Here is a 14,288-nt window from a genome sequence, read left to right as displayed (position 1 = left end):
TTTGTTTTTTTTGCATATTCGCGTATGTTCTTGGATAATCGCGCGCGAACCGTGAATCAGATACTTAAGTTTTTCGGCGTACGGTTCAGATGCTAGAAGAAAGTGAGTTCTTCCATATTTTTCTTTACCATGGCAGGAATAGAAAATGAGTCAATAATAGTACAAGTTAGTGGTCGTAGAGATTCATACAATTAAGAATTAAATTTTTCTGATGCTCTAAGCCATCCAAAAGCTTCTTAGAGGGTAGGTTTCAAGATATAAATAAGTAACCAGTAATTTCTTCGTAGCATATGGATGCGTTACATATCCGTGGAGGATTATAAGACTAAGATGGATGTCGTAGCGTGTCTAACGTATGTTCATGGTCATCCGAGAACTATTTGTAATCCAGACCACAAGATCTACAAGCGTATCCAATGATATCTTAAAGCTGTACGCACACGAGGCAACAGGACACACGCCACAAAAAATATTCACTATAAATTTTGTTCTACCTATTCCAACGAGGCAACAGCAACTGCGTTGGAATAGGTAGAACAACATTCATATTGAATATTTTTGTGGTGTGTTTCCTGTCGCCTCGTATGCGAACAACTTAAAAGTGACTGACTGAAACTCATTGCACTGAACTTCCTGCAGTTTAGCTGCAAGAAGATCTGCATAAGTAACCAGCGATTTCTTGGTTTTGGTAGCTTGGAAGCATAGTCGTGGCTAGCCAAAAACTCCATGGAGAACACGTCTTTGGATTTATAATCGTAAGCATTGATTTTGTTTTAATTGCCGCAAGGTTCTACTGTATCGATTTTGTCGGATATTTTCGGCAAATTTGAGACTAATAGAAACGAAAGCAATGAAATTGAAAGATGGATAGGTATTCTAGAGCGAATCAGTTATAAACTTAGAACGGAAAACTAGAACTAGGCAGGCTCATATGGGCATGATCGAAAGGCAAAGAATTCTTCACATTTCCTTTCGAGCATGCCCATTAGACTGCCCAGAAAAATGATGAATTTTTGAAAACTTAATCGGCCCACCCCTGAGTCGATTCCTAGTCTCACCAGGAGTACTTGTACCAAATTTGAAGCAAATCGGACAAGTCTAACTACCGGACCAACGTGCCTGAAGTTTATATTGGAGTTTTCAACAATTTACATGGAGAAAACTCACTAGCTCGTGTTTTCGCCGCTAGGTGGCACTGTATACAACGTATTATCACTGTAAGTGAAAATAAGAAAGATATTTTAATTATCTACAACTTTGTCGAAGACTGCTAGTAAATCCGGCTATGTTAAAAGAAGTTATTAAACTTTTAACGAAGTGATGTCTGAGTCAGTTTTGCATGGGGCCTAGCAGTGCATGGTTGTGTATCAGTACTCGACTCCCGCGAACTATATATTTTTGTGAAATAATGGTTAGATTTAGCCGAATAGTATGTTTACAAGAATTATAGTAAATAATACGAGCTATGTTTTGGTTAGAAAATTTTAGTTCCACCTGTGACCGCATAGAGGGCGCCACTACTAACTTTTCATAGAAGAGAGATAGAGTATCAAGATGTTCAGAAGAAATACTGAAAAATATCTGTTCTATAACTTTGTAGAAGACACCAAAATCTATCTCTCTCCGTTGAAAAGTTAGTGTTGGCGCCCTCTATGCGGTAACAGGTGGAACTAAAATTTTCTAATCAAACCATGACTCGTATTATTTACTATAATTCTTCTGAACACACCATTGAGCTAAACCTAACGATTATTTCACAAAAATGTTTAGTTCCTGTGAATCGAGTACTGATACACCACCATGCACTATTAGGCCCCATGCAAAACTGACTCAGACATCACTTCGTTAAAAGTTTAATAACTTCTTTTAACAAAGTCGGATTTACTTGCAGTCTTCAACGAAGTTGTAGACAATTCAATTATCCTTCTTATTTTCACTTACAGTGATAATACGATGCATACAGTGCCACCTAGCAGCGAAAATGCGTGCTGGTGGGTTTTCTCCATGTAAATTGTTGAAAATTCCCATACAAATTTCAGGCCCGTTGGTCCGGTAGTTAGACTTGTCCGATTTGCTTCAAATTTGGTGCAAGTACTCCTGGTGGAACTAGGAATCGACGCAGAGGTGGGCCGATAGGGGTCATTTTTTCCTGTCACCCTAATGCCCATATGAGCCTGCCTAGTTCTAGTTTTCCGTTCTAAGTTTATAACTGATTCGCTCTAGAATACCTATCCGTCTTTCAATTTCATTGCTTTCGTTTCTCTTAGTCTCAAATTTGCCAAAAATAGCCAACAAAATCGATACAGAAGCATTGATTTTTTGGACGTTTATGAACGTAGAACATATTTATGACGCATAGCATTGAAGTGCAGGATTTATGAGATTCTCAGCCATCCAAAAACTTTCTGGAATACATAAGAAACCAGTGCTTTAAAATTAATTTGTGAATATGGCACATAAACATTGTCCCTTATAGATCGAGTGAAGTGTTGGGTTCAATTAATGGCCTTGGTCATCACAGAGCACATTCCTTAAGATCAACAAGTAGTTTATTAATGTGGTTGACATACATGTGAACCCACAGAAATAAATGATGTTTAGAATTTGTATGTGGTTCTAGGTTATTTAGGAGCTTCTTGGAGTACATGCCTCGAGATCTGCTAGTGCGATCAGTGATCTCTTGGAAGTTTGAGGATGCTGTATAAATGTACTCAGAGAGGCTCGCGAAAGTGAGCTACATAAACTTAGCAAAAAAAAAATTTTTTTGAGCCGGCTTCCTATTTTTGCCATAATGCGTTTTGGTTCGCAAACCAAATTCTCATTAACAAGCTAGAACTTCTGTGCTTGCCAAGCGAGACATCACTCGGAACCTGCCAGTTGCTTAGTTCATACAGGACGTGACGTTTGGTATTTGGGACTGAGCGTCTAACAAGTGTTGATTTCGGTGCTAGTTTATAAATCTCATATAACTGGCACCAAGATGGTACTAGTTACTGATGAGGAGAATCTGAAACGCAAAAAGCTAATTTTAAGTTTAAATTTCCTGGAGTACAGGTATTAAGATCTGCACAAGGAACAAGCGATCTCTTGGTAGTTCGTGAATGCGGGACATGTTCAATGCAATTCTTTTAACCTTTTAGAGTATGTGTCGCATCCATATACCATCGGGGGAGAAAACCGGTTACTCCAAGTTTAACAGTCGATCAAATTTTCTATAAACTCAATAATATAGCTATTTTTAGAATGAGGGTTGACGAATAGATGACGAACATTGACGACTGTTGCTTGGGTAAAATTTTCTATCCCCACTATGAACAAGTAGATGACGGTAATCGATGCATGACGCCATTTAAAATTCCAAGATGGCGGTAGTCGGTGAAACTAAACCCTTTTCAAACTTCCTGGACATGAAGGAGCATTGTATAGTTCTGTTTTGAGGTCGTTATTGGTAGGCTCAATCCAAACATCCGCTCTTTTCCGTTGACTCCTTTTATTGGGTTTGCCGGGTTCACGTTGTTCAAAAATCTCACGATATTCCAAAGCTTTGGAATATTGGGAGGGTTGAACTTGGTACAAAGACAAAATTATAGATTTCGTTAAAAGCTAAGGTGAACCCGGCTTAGTAAAAGCCCGTCTTAACGGGTGCCGCAGTTTAGTGCCATTTTCAGAAACAACTTTCGGTTTAACCAAATTCGTTATAAACCAATCAATATGGGTATTTTCGGAGTGGGTTTGACGAGTGGATGTCAGAAATCGATGTTTGATGCCATTTTGAAACCCAAAACGGCTATTTCCGGTTTGACAAAATTCACTATAACCCAATCAAAATTCAGGATTCGGTGCCACAGATCGATGTTTTACGCCATTTTGGAATACAAGATGGCGACCTCCGGTTTGGTGAATTTCATACTCCCTGAAAACTTTTACTTTGACAGGTGAAATATATCAAAATAAAGTTATTGTATCCGCAGTATTAGGTCAGATTTTCAAGCATTTTTTTTAATGATTTATTTTTTTTGTTGATCTTGAAAGAATACCGCAGTTGTTCTCCTAACCTCAATCCTTTAACTCTAACCTGACCCTCCTCCTTTCGTCGAGCCTGGAGCGATACGCAGTTGGTATATTGTGACATGAACGCCATCTTTAAACGATGACAAACTCTCGTACGGTAAATGTAACGATTTCGTCGCAGTAGGAAAACTGTGAAAATTTGAACGGAGAGAGGTCCGTTTCTTCAGTTTAATGTACAGTGAAACTCTCTATATTTGCTTTCGAAAGATCGACCAGTAAAGTGGCGTTATAAGTTTAACATCAATAACTCCCGTACTGCAAGGCTCATTCTAATATTTGGTCAACGATAACAACGATTTTGTATTAAATTTCAAAGCATTTACAACAAGTGGAAAATAACGAATAATGTTTTTGTAAATATATCATTAGCGAGGTTCGGATTACTTTCCCTTACTCACGTTTTTATTAGGAATACTATTTAATGTTTATCTATAAAAGAACGAACACCGATATAGTACCTATAACCTAAGAAAGGGACGAAAATCAGTCCCCGCCGCACTGACACGGCTAGGCTGGCTTGTCTACGGTTCGTGCTCAGTAGTCGAACCATCAACGTCCGGTTGTGATGACCTATTTACCAATGGATAGCCTAGCAACTTACTGGGAATTCGCAGTCGAACTCAAAGCAACTTAGAAGTGATTTTGAGACCGGCGTACTGTGGCGGTATGATGATATTCGACTATCAGATTGGCTTTGAAGCGTCATGAGTGTTTGATCATGCGCTTGGTACGGGAACCAGATGTGGCGAGAGTTCGTTAGGATACATTCCGGCACTTACGAAGCCGGAAAAAGCAACGCTCTTAAAACTTGCCGATTATTTCAGCCTCAGTGCTAAATACTCCAGCTAGCAAAAGCTTGTCCGAGCTGTTGGATATCCGTCTTTGCAGCAATATCCGGACTAGATTTCTCTTAAAACTGGGATACTCAAACAGTAACAATTGTCCCAGTCCAAGCGAGAGCTTGGCCTGAGAGTACACCATCCGCCTGGCCACGAATATCTTCACCATAACTTGGGAAATTAGAAAGGAAGTGTTGATATGGTACTTACTTAACGGAAAGCCCCGACTCAGTGACATTCTTATAAGTACCACAGATTGGGTAGTGAGTAGGTATTTAGTCAGGATTCACTTCTAACAAGTGATGTGACTGAGAATATAAGTTTGTGTTGTAGAGATTTTGCAATTACTTATGTCTGAAAGGCTTTCTAATTAGAATAAGGAGGCTTCATGTCTTTTATTGATTTCACGTAATGGCAAGACACAATATCTGACCAAAAGGCAAAAAATCTTGTGGCTTTTTTGTAAACAGTCCTTGTGTATATTTCTCTGTTCATCAAAGCAGTTGAAATAAGGCTATTTGTGGCTGCGATAAGATGTTTTACCGCAGCCACAAATAGCCTGCCAGTTCATAGTTTTCTTACCAACTTTTTCTACTTGAATGGATATCTCAGACTGGTTTAACGATTACCCTTTGCGCAACGTATAATACTGTGGCTCCGACAAGAATTTGTGGTAAAATTCCACGTAGATTTCGTCGTCCTTGAAGATTCAAACGCTCTTTAGCACGATGAACTTTTAACTTAGAAGTTCCAACTCTTTGCCCCATTATACATTGATCCAATCGAGGATGCAGATCCGTTTTCGATTTACCTTTAAACTTGACATCCTCACCGAACCCCTGATCGCTTTTCACACATGGTTTTCTCACATACTCCTTTTCATTTATTGACCCCTTTCTCGGGGACATTCCGGATTCTGTATATTTATTAACTTGGCACAATTGAAATTACTAATTTGCGCATAAGAACACAAGACCCAAATTTGAAAAGTTGGTTTTCAATGTTTCGTGTTACACTCGTCAGTCCACTCGACACCAACTTGCTGCGAGTTAGACGATATATCCAGACCAACGCTAAATAGGCGCCAGCTAGACACTAAATCCAAACAGTTCACAACGTGTGCGAACGCCTAAAGCAACTGGCTAATACCGAGTGATTTCTCGGTTAGCCAAGCACAGAAGCTCTGGGTCGTTGACGAGTATGGGGAAACGAGCTATCTTTTGGCATGAGAGCCAAACGCCTGCGAATATGCAACCTTATGGATATATCGTCTAACTGGCAGCAAGCTAGTGCCAGTTACTGACGAGTGGAATACGAAACATTGTGCATAATATTTCGAAGTTTTGGAACAAACTTTTGGAAACGATTAAGCCGCTACTGAAGTACTAAGAGATAAGGCTAAACAAAAAGATGCAGCCATAAAAATTGCAAACTTGCAGCGGTTACTGACTGCGTCCATACTTTCTGGGATAGTTTTCAGATGTGTCTTGAAGAGATGTGCTCATCACATGTCTAATGGTACATCCAGGGTCATCTACGCGATAAACGAACGTGGAACGTTGGAGCAAAATGTGGAGTGACCGAGCTCGAAACCTCATATACTATTCTCTATTATATGTCTATTCTTGCCACCGAGTGGTTCACACATGTGTGGAAGTCGTGAAAGATTGGCGCAGTCCACAAAAGAAGCGCTAAAAACACGAAGCTTCCAAGATTGCCAACTGACGAAGCTCTTAGAAACATCATAGTGGGGTAAGGGTAGCAATTGATTAATTCGTTGTAAGGCTAACAATGTGGGTAAATGACCGGTAGATGACGGATATCGATGTCTGACGCCATAGAGAGATCTATGCTAGTGGCATTCGGTTGGGCAATATACTTTTAAAAGCCAATAATAGGGGAATTTTGGTAGTGACTTGATGAGTATATGCAAAAAATTAATGTCTCACTAATTAGGTAAGATATTCTAAAACATGGCCCGTTTTTATTTTTTGAAAATAATTGTTTGCTTCATTTATAGAAGTCATACATACCATGACATTTAATACAAAATTAGTGAGCATATTTCCGACTGATTAGTGCAAAAATAGTGTAATCCGATCAGTGGAATGAAAATTATTAGTGTTCAAAATCTATCACACCTGTTCTGAAATTTCGAAAAAATGTCTCTGCATTTAGAGGTTGATCGTAGTAACAATCCCACTCTTAATCTCAAGGGAAGATACTATACTCTAACATTTGATAACAGCATTGACGGCATTTTTTCATCTAAAAGAACTCAGTTATGGGAAACTGTACCACTACGACCACCGTTCATCCAAGAATCAAACCTTGCGAAACCTCGATTGACGAAGCGCAGTGTACTCCCAACTCTTTCCCATTATTTCATCTCGGAAAATGCAACACTCTTATTCCAAAACAACCGGGAGCGCGTAACAGAAGAAGCAGAAGAAGCAAACAGATGACAACTTCATAATTAAACCCGTTAAATATGCGATTATAATTCGACCAGACAATATTTTACTTTTTTTTCCTCTGTCCGGTTGTGTTTCGCTGTCGCGTCGCCGCGTCCATCGCGAAAGAACAAAGATAACGCGAAACAGTAGCGGCGAGCGGCGCACCGCTCTGTTCAACTGTCATAATTATTTTCCGCGCCTACTTTTTACGGGGTTTTCGCTTTCGCTCCCGCCGCGATTGTTTGTTGACATCATCAACCAGTAGCTGCAGCAGCGAGCAGCGATGTAATGGTACCGATTTAGCATGCCCATCACAGCCGGGTAAATTGAAGAAATTGGTCAAGTGGCTTGTTGACAAAGTCGTAAATACGTAGCAGTCTAAGACATGGGATGTTTTGGGCGGGGTCCCCCCTAAACCGGAGGGAGGGCGATAAGATTTCGGTGCATATTCGAGCAAGGGTGGTACTAGAGCATCGAGATGATGTAATTCGTTCCAGTGTCGAAGTATGCGATGTGATAAGCGCCTACTTGGATCGTTTATGAATATTTCATTAGACGGAGACCATTTTTGGTTGGAAGTTAGCTGTCTTTATTCTAGTCAGAAGCTCAATCGATTGTCCAGTCGATTGGTCTTTTTTCTCCCAAAACAGACACACAATGTAGCTTCGCGATCGATCACGTTTCTAATGGCTGCCATTAAAATGTAAATAGTAGCGGAGGGAACCCGTGCGGCATATTGATCGGATCGCACTTACCTGCACAAATGTCGGCAGAAAGCTGACGGATTTTTTAAGGTTTTTCTTCGTCTTCATCAGGCCACCGCCGCTGCCGGACGATGGAACCAGGGACGGCACAAGTAGCGACTGGAGACCGGATGACTGCGGCTGCGTTACAGAACCACCACTGGTGCTAAAGTTCAATGGCATTAGCTTTACACCGCCGCCGCCGCCACCACCACTGCCTCCACCACCGCCACCACCACCGGTCAGCATCAGCGAGGACGCAGCCATTTGACCGAATCGGAAGGAGAATGGGTTCTGCAATTGCTGGGGTACCACTTTGAGCGGTGCCTCGTAGAAGGGCGCCTCCTGGAGCGAGTAGTCCGCTAGTGCTTCATACGCTGCCTCCAATTCCATTGCTTGAGCGTACCTGTTCGGGAGAGGGGAGAAAAGCGGGGAAAATTTGGTTATTAGTTGGTTCTTAGTCTTCGGACCTTCGAATACTGGTCAATATTGGTGTCGGTAGGTTCGTAATTTCAGTTTTGAAACTCGGGGTAGAGTGTGATGCCTCTTTTGGTTGGTTTATTTTGAGATTTTTAACCTTTTGTTCTGTCGGAATTATGCACGATAAATTCTACTTTTCATCACCCATGAAACCGTTGGAAATCAATTAACAGAGCAACTCGGCCCGTGCCTTACTCGAAACGGACCACCGTCAAGGTTGATGACGCTATTAAAAAACTGGCGGCCTGTACGGAATCACAACCCGCAGCACTTCAGCTTTTACGAGCCGCAGTTATTAAGAACTTTCTACCGGTCCAACTCGGTCAGTAACTAACACTTTGCTTCTGTCCCGTGGTTGTTCTTTTAGAGTGATCTGCGGTGCAACGATAATTTATGCATTGTTGAAATAATAACCATCACCGAAAAAACGGTCAAACAAGCTCTTAGCCGCGATGATTCGCGCGAGCACTTCGTCAAAATTATGAAAACACCATCGTGATGGAATCTGGCGTGGCCAATAAATTATAACCTGACTTACCCCATATAGCTTCGTGCAACGGCTGCCTGCCTACCGGCCTGCACCGGGGCGTGGGTGGTTGTTTGGTAATTTTTGTTTTATTGAAAATTTCCATACAGACCAGTAAATAATTCTCGCCGCTTTGGAAAATAATTTATAACTCTTTCTCCCCGAGTCTGTTGTGTGATCCGTGGCAGGCAGACACGAAAATAAATAAACATTAACCAGCTGACAGTTGATCATCGCCTGCACCGCCGAACCAGCGACACCGATCGAAGGCGGCTGTGTCAAAACAAAGAAGTTTCCAGCGTCACCCGTTGCGTCGACGTGCCGGTGGATTAGACGAATTTCGCACAGAAGAAAAAAGGTGCGGCGGCGATGACACATTCCCTTTGCCTCCTTTGGTTTGAGCCCCAGTCGACAGATGTGCAATGGGAATAATTTTCTCCCGTGTCGCTGAAAGAAATGCTCGTAAAATGTCGGCCGGGATTAAGTCGAAATGTGACAGCGGCAAAGAAAGGAGTCTATAAAACGATTGTTTAGCACCTCATTTGCGACTGACGCGAAATTGGCTGTCCGCGTAGACAAATTGGATGTGAGCCGATGGACGGGACCGTTTCGCGCTGTGAGAAAGTGTGGTGTGTATACTGCACGTGCGCTGTTGCAACGAGACGGTTGCAGCTTCCCGGAGCCGATCTCGGATTTTCGATAGAAGAATTGTAGTGATTTAGCTTGTAAGTACGTGCAGTATTCGAAGGTTCGATGATTCATTCGTCGTTTGTTTTATCGCGAAATCAATATTTGAACGTGTGACGTTTCGCGTCTCCGTTCTCAGTATTTTTTCCCTCGATTATCGAATCAGCTCTGATAAGAGCAAAACCAAGTACAACGCAGAAATTAGAACAATAGTTCAAAACAATAAATTTAAGATCACTTATCGTGTCCTTTTCCGTTCACCATCAACGAGACCAAAAAAAAAGTAAGTGGTAGCCATAAAAATGCCAACTTTATTGCCCGGCGCCAGCCAGGCGTGAACCTTTGTTACAATCGAACCATTCCTGATAGCGAGTTGGGTCTGCGGTAATCGATTTCACGTGATACTTCCGCTCGCAAAATCTGTTCGTGGGAAAATACTGTCTGACGTTTGACGCTGGAGTTACGAACCATCGGTCAAAAATCGCTGTTTCGGTGTCAGAAATCGGCGAAACAAACTCGCATTGGCTCGAAGTCCTTTAGTCAGTTTCCTACGTCTCCTGTTCGGCACAGGCGGCACAAAACGTGTAAAGAAATGAATTTTATTGCTTCTGTCTGCCACTACCCGTGCGACATAAACGCACTACCTGCCGACTATTTGCTTGTGCTATCTTTGTCTATTGAATATTGTCGTGAAATTTGGGCGTTTGTTTTGACAGGCAAACCTTTACGGGGCTGTCTAATGGTGGCGCCAAAGGACAAGGCATTTTCTCCTTTTTATTTGCTTTCTTCGTTGGTTTTCTTTCGGCGCAGAGTTCCGACTCCCGTTCCGATGGTATACTCGGCAATTTCCCAATACTATCATTTTGGGACTCAAATGTGGGAAATAGTCCATCTAGGCTACACTTTTAGGGCTGCCGCTTTATTTCAAGCAGGCCATCAATTTTACGATCCCCAGGGACAGACCCTGAGCAGGCCATGAGAACAACCAGCTTTTAAACACTGCCTCTATCCTTCGAGGGTTTATCCGTAGTGGAATGCATGCATATTCAAAAAAGGAACTGTGTAATTTGAAACTTACCAGGATCGACCGAACGCTACTTCGAAGAAGCCGATCGATGTGTGATCGCGTCCTAGTCATATACACGCAGACACATGCAAACACCAACAGTCGGGCACAAACGCAAAACGAAGGATAACGGCGGGCTCGAATGGACGTAGCCACATCCGTGCTTCAGTATTTTTTTTATTAATTTCGTTTCTCTGCAGTAGCCTACATATTTTCGATCGAAGAAGGGATTAAATTTCCCCCCACCCGGGGGCCAGCGCAAGAGCAGAGAAAAAGTATCCAATTTCCTTCGATGATGGTTCGGTGAAATTTATGTTCAAAAATTGAGATCGTTTTCGGATCGAAAAAAAGGTTTCCAACTGTGTGCAATCGATTCGATCGCGCTAGGCGCTGGCTGTTGCTGGTTGCGGTTTCCATCATCAACTGCCGACATCACATTTGAAGTTTGCGCGCCCTGCTCAAATTGGGCGGTCGTCCAATCAGACGATGTGTGGTAAGTAGCAGGCTTTTACCCAGGACCAGAAAATCGCGGTTGCCCCCATCCGGTGGTGGTTTTCGATTCTACGAATACTGCCTGGCATGATTTGATGGTTCGGTAGTGGACAGTGTCGTCACATTTCACGGTGTACTGGAAGATGGAAAATCGACGCAGGTTCGCAAAAAAAAATGTGTAGAACATACGACCACACTGTATGTAAAATAAGTCAGCAACCACATATTTTATTTAAACAAACGTTTGATCCTTTATTGTACGAGATTTTTGTTGAACATTGTGATCAGGTCAGATGATCAGATCAGATCCTTCGCGAATTTTTTGATCGAACACTTTTCATCATCTCTCGGATAAATATTTCATTACATTTTTTGGACGATTTAGTCCATTTTCCATTTTTTTACTCCACCTGAATCGACCTACTCACATTGCTTACATCCTCCCCTAAGACGGTAGTATAATATTGTGGAGCTGGGCGGAATTTTAAGTCATCTTTCACATGGGTCTCACCATCCATCAAAGTGCATTCTGCAGCTTGTTGCACATGTTCTGCACTTTAGCAGTTTTCTGTCTGCACGTTGTACTATTTTTTGCTACTTTGGATCATTATTGCTTTCTGGTCAAGTTTTGGGTTGGAAGGATATTCTGCCTCTTTTTGGGTGTTTATCCAAAGAATAGTGTACTGTTAACTTTTTCATGAGATTTCACACTCGCTTGATCAATTCTAAAGCGATCCGTCCATTTTCGCATTGTCAAATAAGCCATATGAACCAAGCTTCCATTCTATCTCCGTTTTGAATGCGCAACCTTCTGGACGAAGAATTTAAACCGCAAAAAAAAACCAAACGTATCACAATCAAACGTACAGCATGCTATGATGAGCACTTTAGAACCATCATAAATACGTGCGTACAACGTACCTTTTTATTTGTGGGCCTTCCGTAACGTGGAATATGGTTATAGAACTGGCACGTGGTGATCTGACTGGGGTCTGTTATTTGCTTTTAATGCTTTTTCCTTCGTTGAACTTAAAAGAAGAAAGCGAAGTAACTTGGGTCATCAACCAAACACCATTAGGAATGCAAGGGAAAAAGTTGCATGTTGCTCTTCACAATGAAGTTTTCTGCCTCGGGTAGGCTACTAGACATTATCAGCATGCAGTGGCGTGTACGATGTAGTTGTATAAAGGTCACTTCCGTGCGGTTGAGGTCCATTTTCACCGTTTCCTCTGTAGATACTGTAACTGCAATGTCATTTTACCGTAGGTTGGACACTATCTTCTGTGGCTCTCTCACCCATTACACTGCACTTTAGTGGCAACGATCTAATACCGTTGGGACGTGGAATTAAACGTGAACGATAGGAGAGGTTAAAGATGTAAGTAGCAAGAGGAACTATGTGAAAAGTGAAAGATATGTGATATTAGCACTATGGTACATATTTTTTCACGGTCCATGTATTGGTGGCTCGCTATTATCAAAATGTAGAGTCGTCCTTCTGGCGTCGGTGGTGGATATTCAGCGTAGATAGAGGGCGATTTCATTGACTTAAATCAGCAGCTTGAACCTAAAAGAACAAAAATTAAAGTAAAAACATCGATCATTCAATTCATGTAGATGAAATGATATAAACTTCCGATATTTTCAATGTAATCGAATTGCACAGAATATGCATATAAACAGTGAGAAAAACGCGAATCTTGTAATCAAGGGATTCAATGAACAAAAAATCATAAGTCCAAGAAGTGGTTGATTCAGAAGTTCAGTGATCGAAGATATGTCTTCAAAAACCCAACATGCGAGAATTTTTGGAAGATGAGCAATGACTCGACGTTGATAGTTTTAGTATTTCTAATATTAAAGAATTCAGCACTTAGGAATACAGAAATTGTTGAAATCAAAAGTTTAACAGATCCAAAAAAAATCTTGTAATTTGGTCATGTGTACAGAAGTTAATCGGTGCATATTGTAAATGAACTGCGATGTTTGTAGAAACAAAAGGTTAAAATTCCCCAAAATAATACCGGAGCTTTTTGATGATTTCTGAATGGCATGGATTTAATGGGTATTGTAGTTGTTGGCTTTTCCGAAATTTATGGGATTCGTGATTAGATGTTTTTCTGAGGCAACACTATGGGTTTCAAGTGGATTGAAATTTTTTACCAGTGCAATGCACGAACTTTCAAATCATGACAAGTTTAAATAATGTGTTAACTTTAAAATTTTTAGACTAAACTGTCTCGGAACTGGGGCAAGAAGTATTTTTTTAAATTTCTCACTCAAAGACATCTAAGATTTTTCGAGTCTCAAAACTCAAAAACGTCTAAGAACATCACATAGACAAACATGGCAGCACCTCGCAGATCCGCCTGATACGATATCATGACGAATTTTCAAACATTCGGAGAGAAAAGTCAGAAAACAATACACACCACCTGCGCGAACGAAAGGGAACCTGAACCAGACCGAAGAGCCTCAAATTACGACTGGCTCATGTGTTCGCCTTTGTTTTCTCGATCCCATAAATACCCTCATTTGTATCCCAGCAGTTTGAGAAGTAGCATGGAAAGAAAAGGAACAAAAAAACGAGATAACACACAGAAGATTTTGAATATTGCAGAGCATGAGATAACGACGAAGGGAAGGGCAAGGAGCCGGAACGAGGCAAAAAGGAAAGATCAAGGAACATGTGTTTCGGAATATAATTTATGTGAAACAAACGGCCGATGCACACTGGTTGCATTCATGGGAAACAGTTCGACAGTCGAAAAAAACATGAGCAACTCTAAGCAGAACTGACCCCGTTTCAGCACATGCTTCGATGCAGCAGCCCACGACGAGTAACCGCGACTAGACGACGATGATCGAAAGTGAAACAGAGCGGCTGAGTGCGTGGGTGCTTCATTGGCGGTACTACACCACTTCGCA

The 14,288-nt window shown here is 41.4% G+C and overlaps 1 protein-coding gene across 2 annotated transcripts in view; it reads right to left on the bottom strand.

Moving 5' to 3' along the window:
- Nucleotides 1–14,288, bottom strand: part of LOC131676870 (ETS-like protein pointed) — a 353,859-nt gene that overhangs the window by 314,819 nt on the left and 24,752 nt on the right. For both annotated transcript variants that reach the window (XM_058956245.1, XM_058956246.1), the window contains exon 2: nucleotides 8,122–8,515. In XM_058956245.1, the coding sequence (XP_058812228.1) occupies nucleotides 8,122–8,502 (381 nt within the window). In that variant the 5' untranslated portion in view covers nucleotides 8,503–8,515. The remainder of the gene's footprint in view (nucleotides 1–8,121; nucleotides 8,516–14,288) is intronic.

The sequence above is a fragment of the Topomyia yanbarensis genome, chromosome 1, assembly GCF_030247195.1.
Source record: "Topomyia yanbarensis strain Yona2022 chromosome 1, ASM3024719v1, whole genome shotgun sequence".
Lineage (NCBI taxonomy): Eukaryota > Metazoa > Arthropoda > Insecta > Diptera > Culicidae > Topomyia > Topomyia yanbarensis.
Note: the sequence above shows the minus strand (reverse complement) of the source record. Positions and strands in the feature narration are given on the sequence as shown.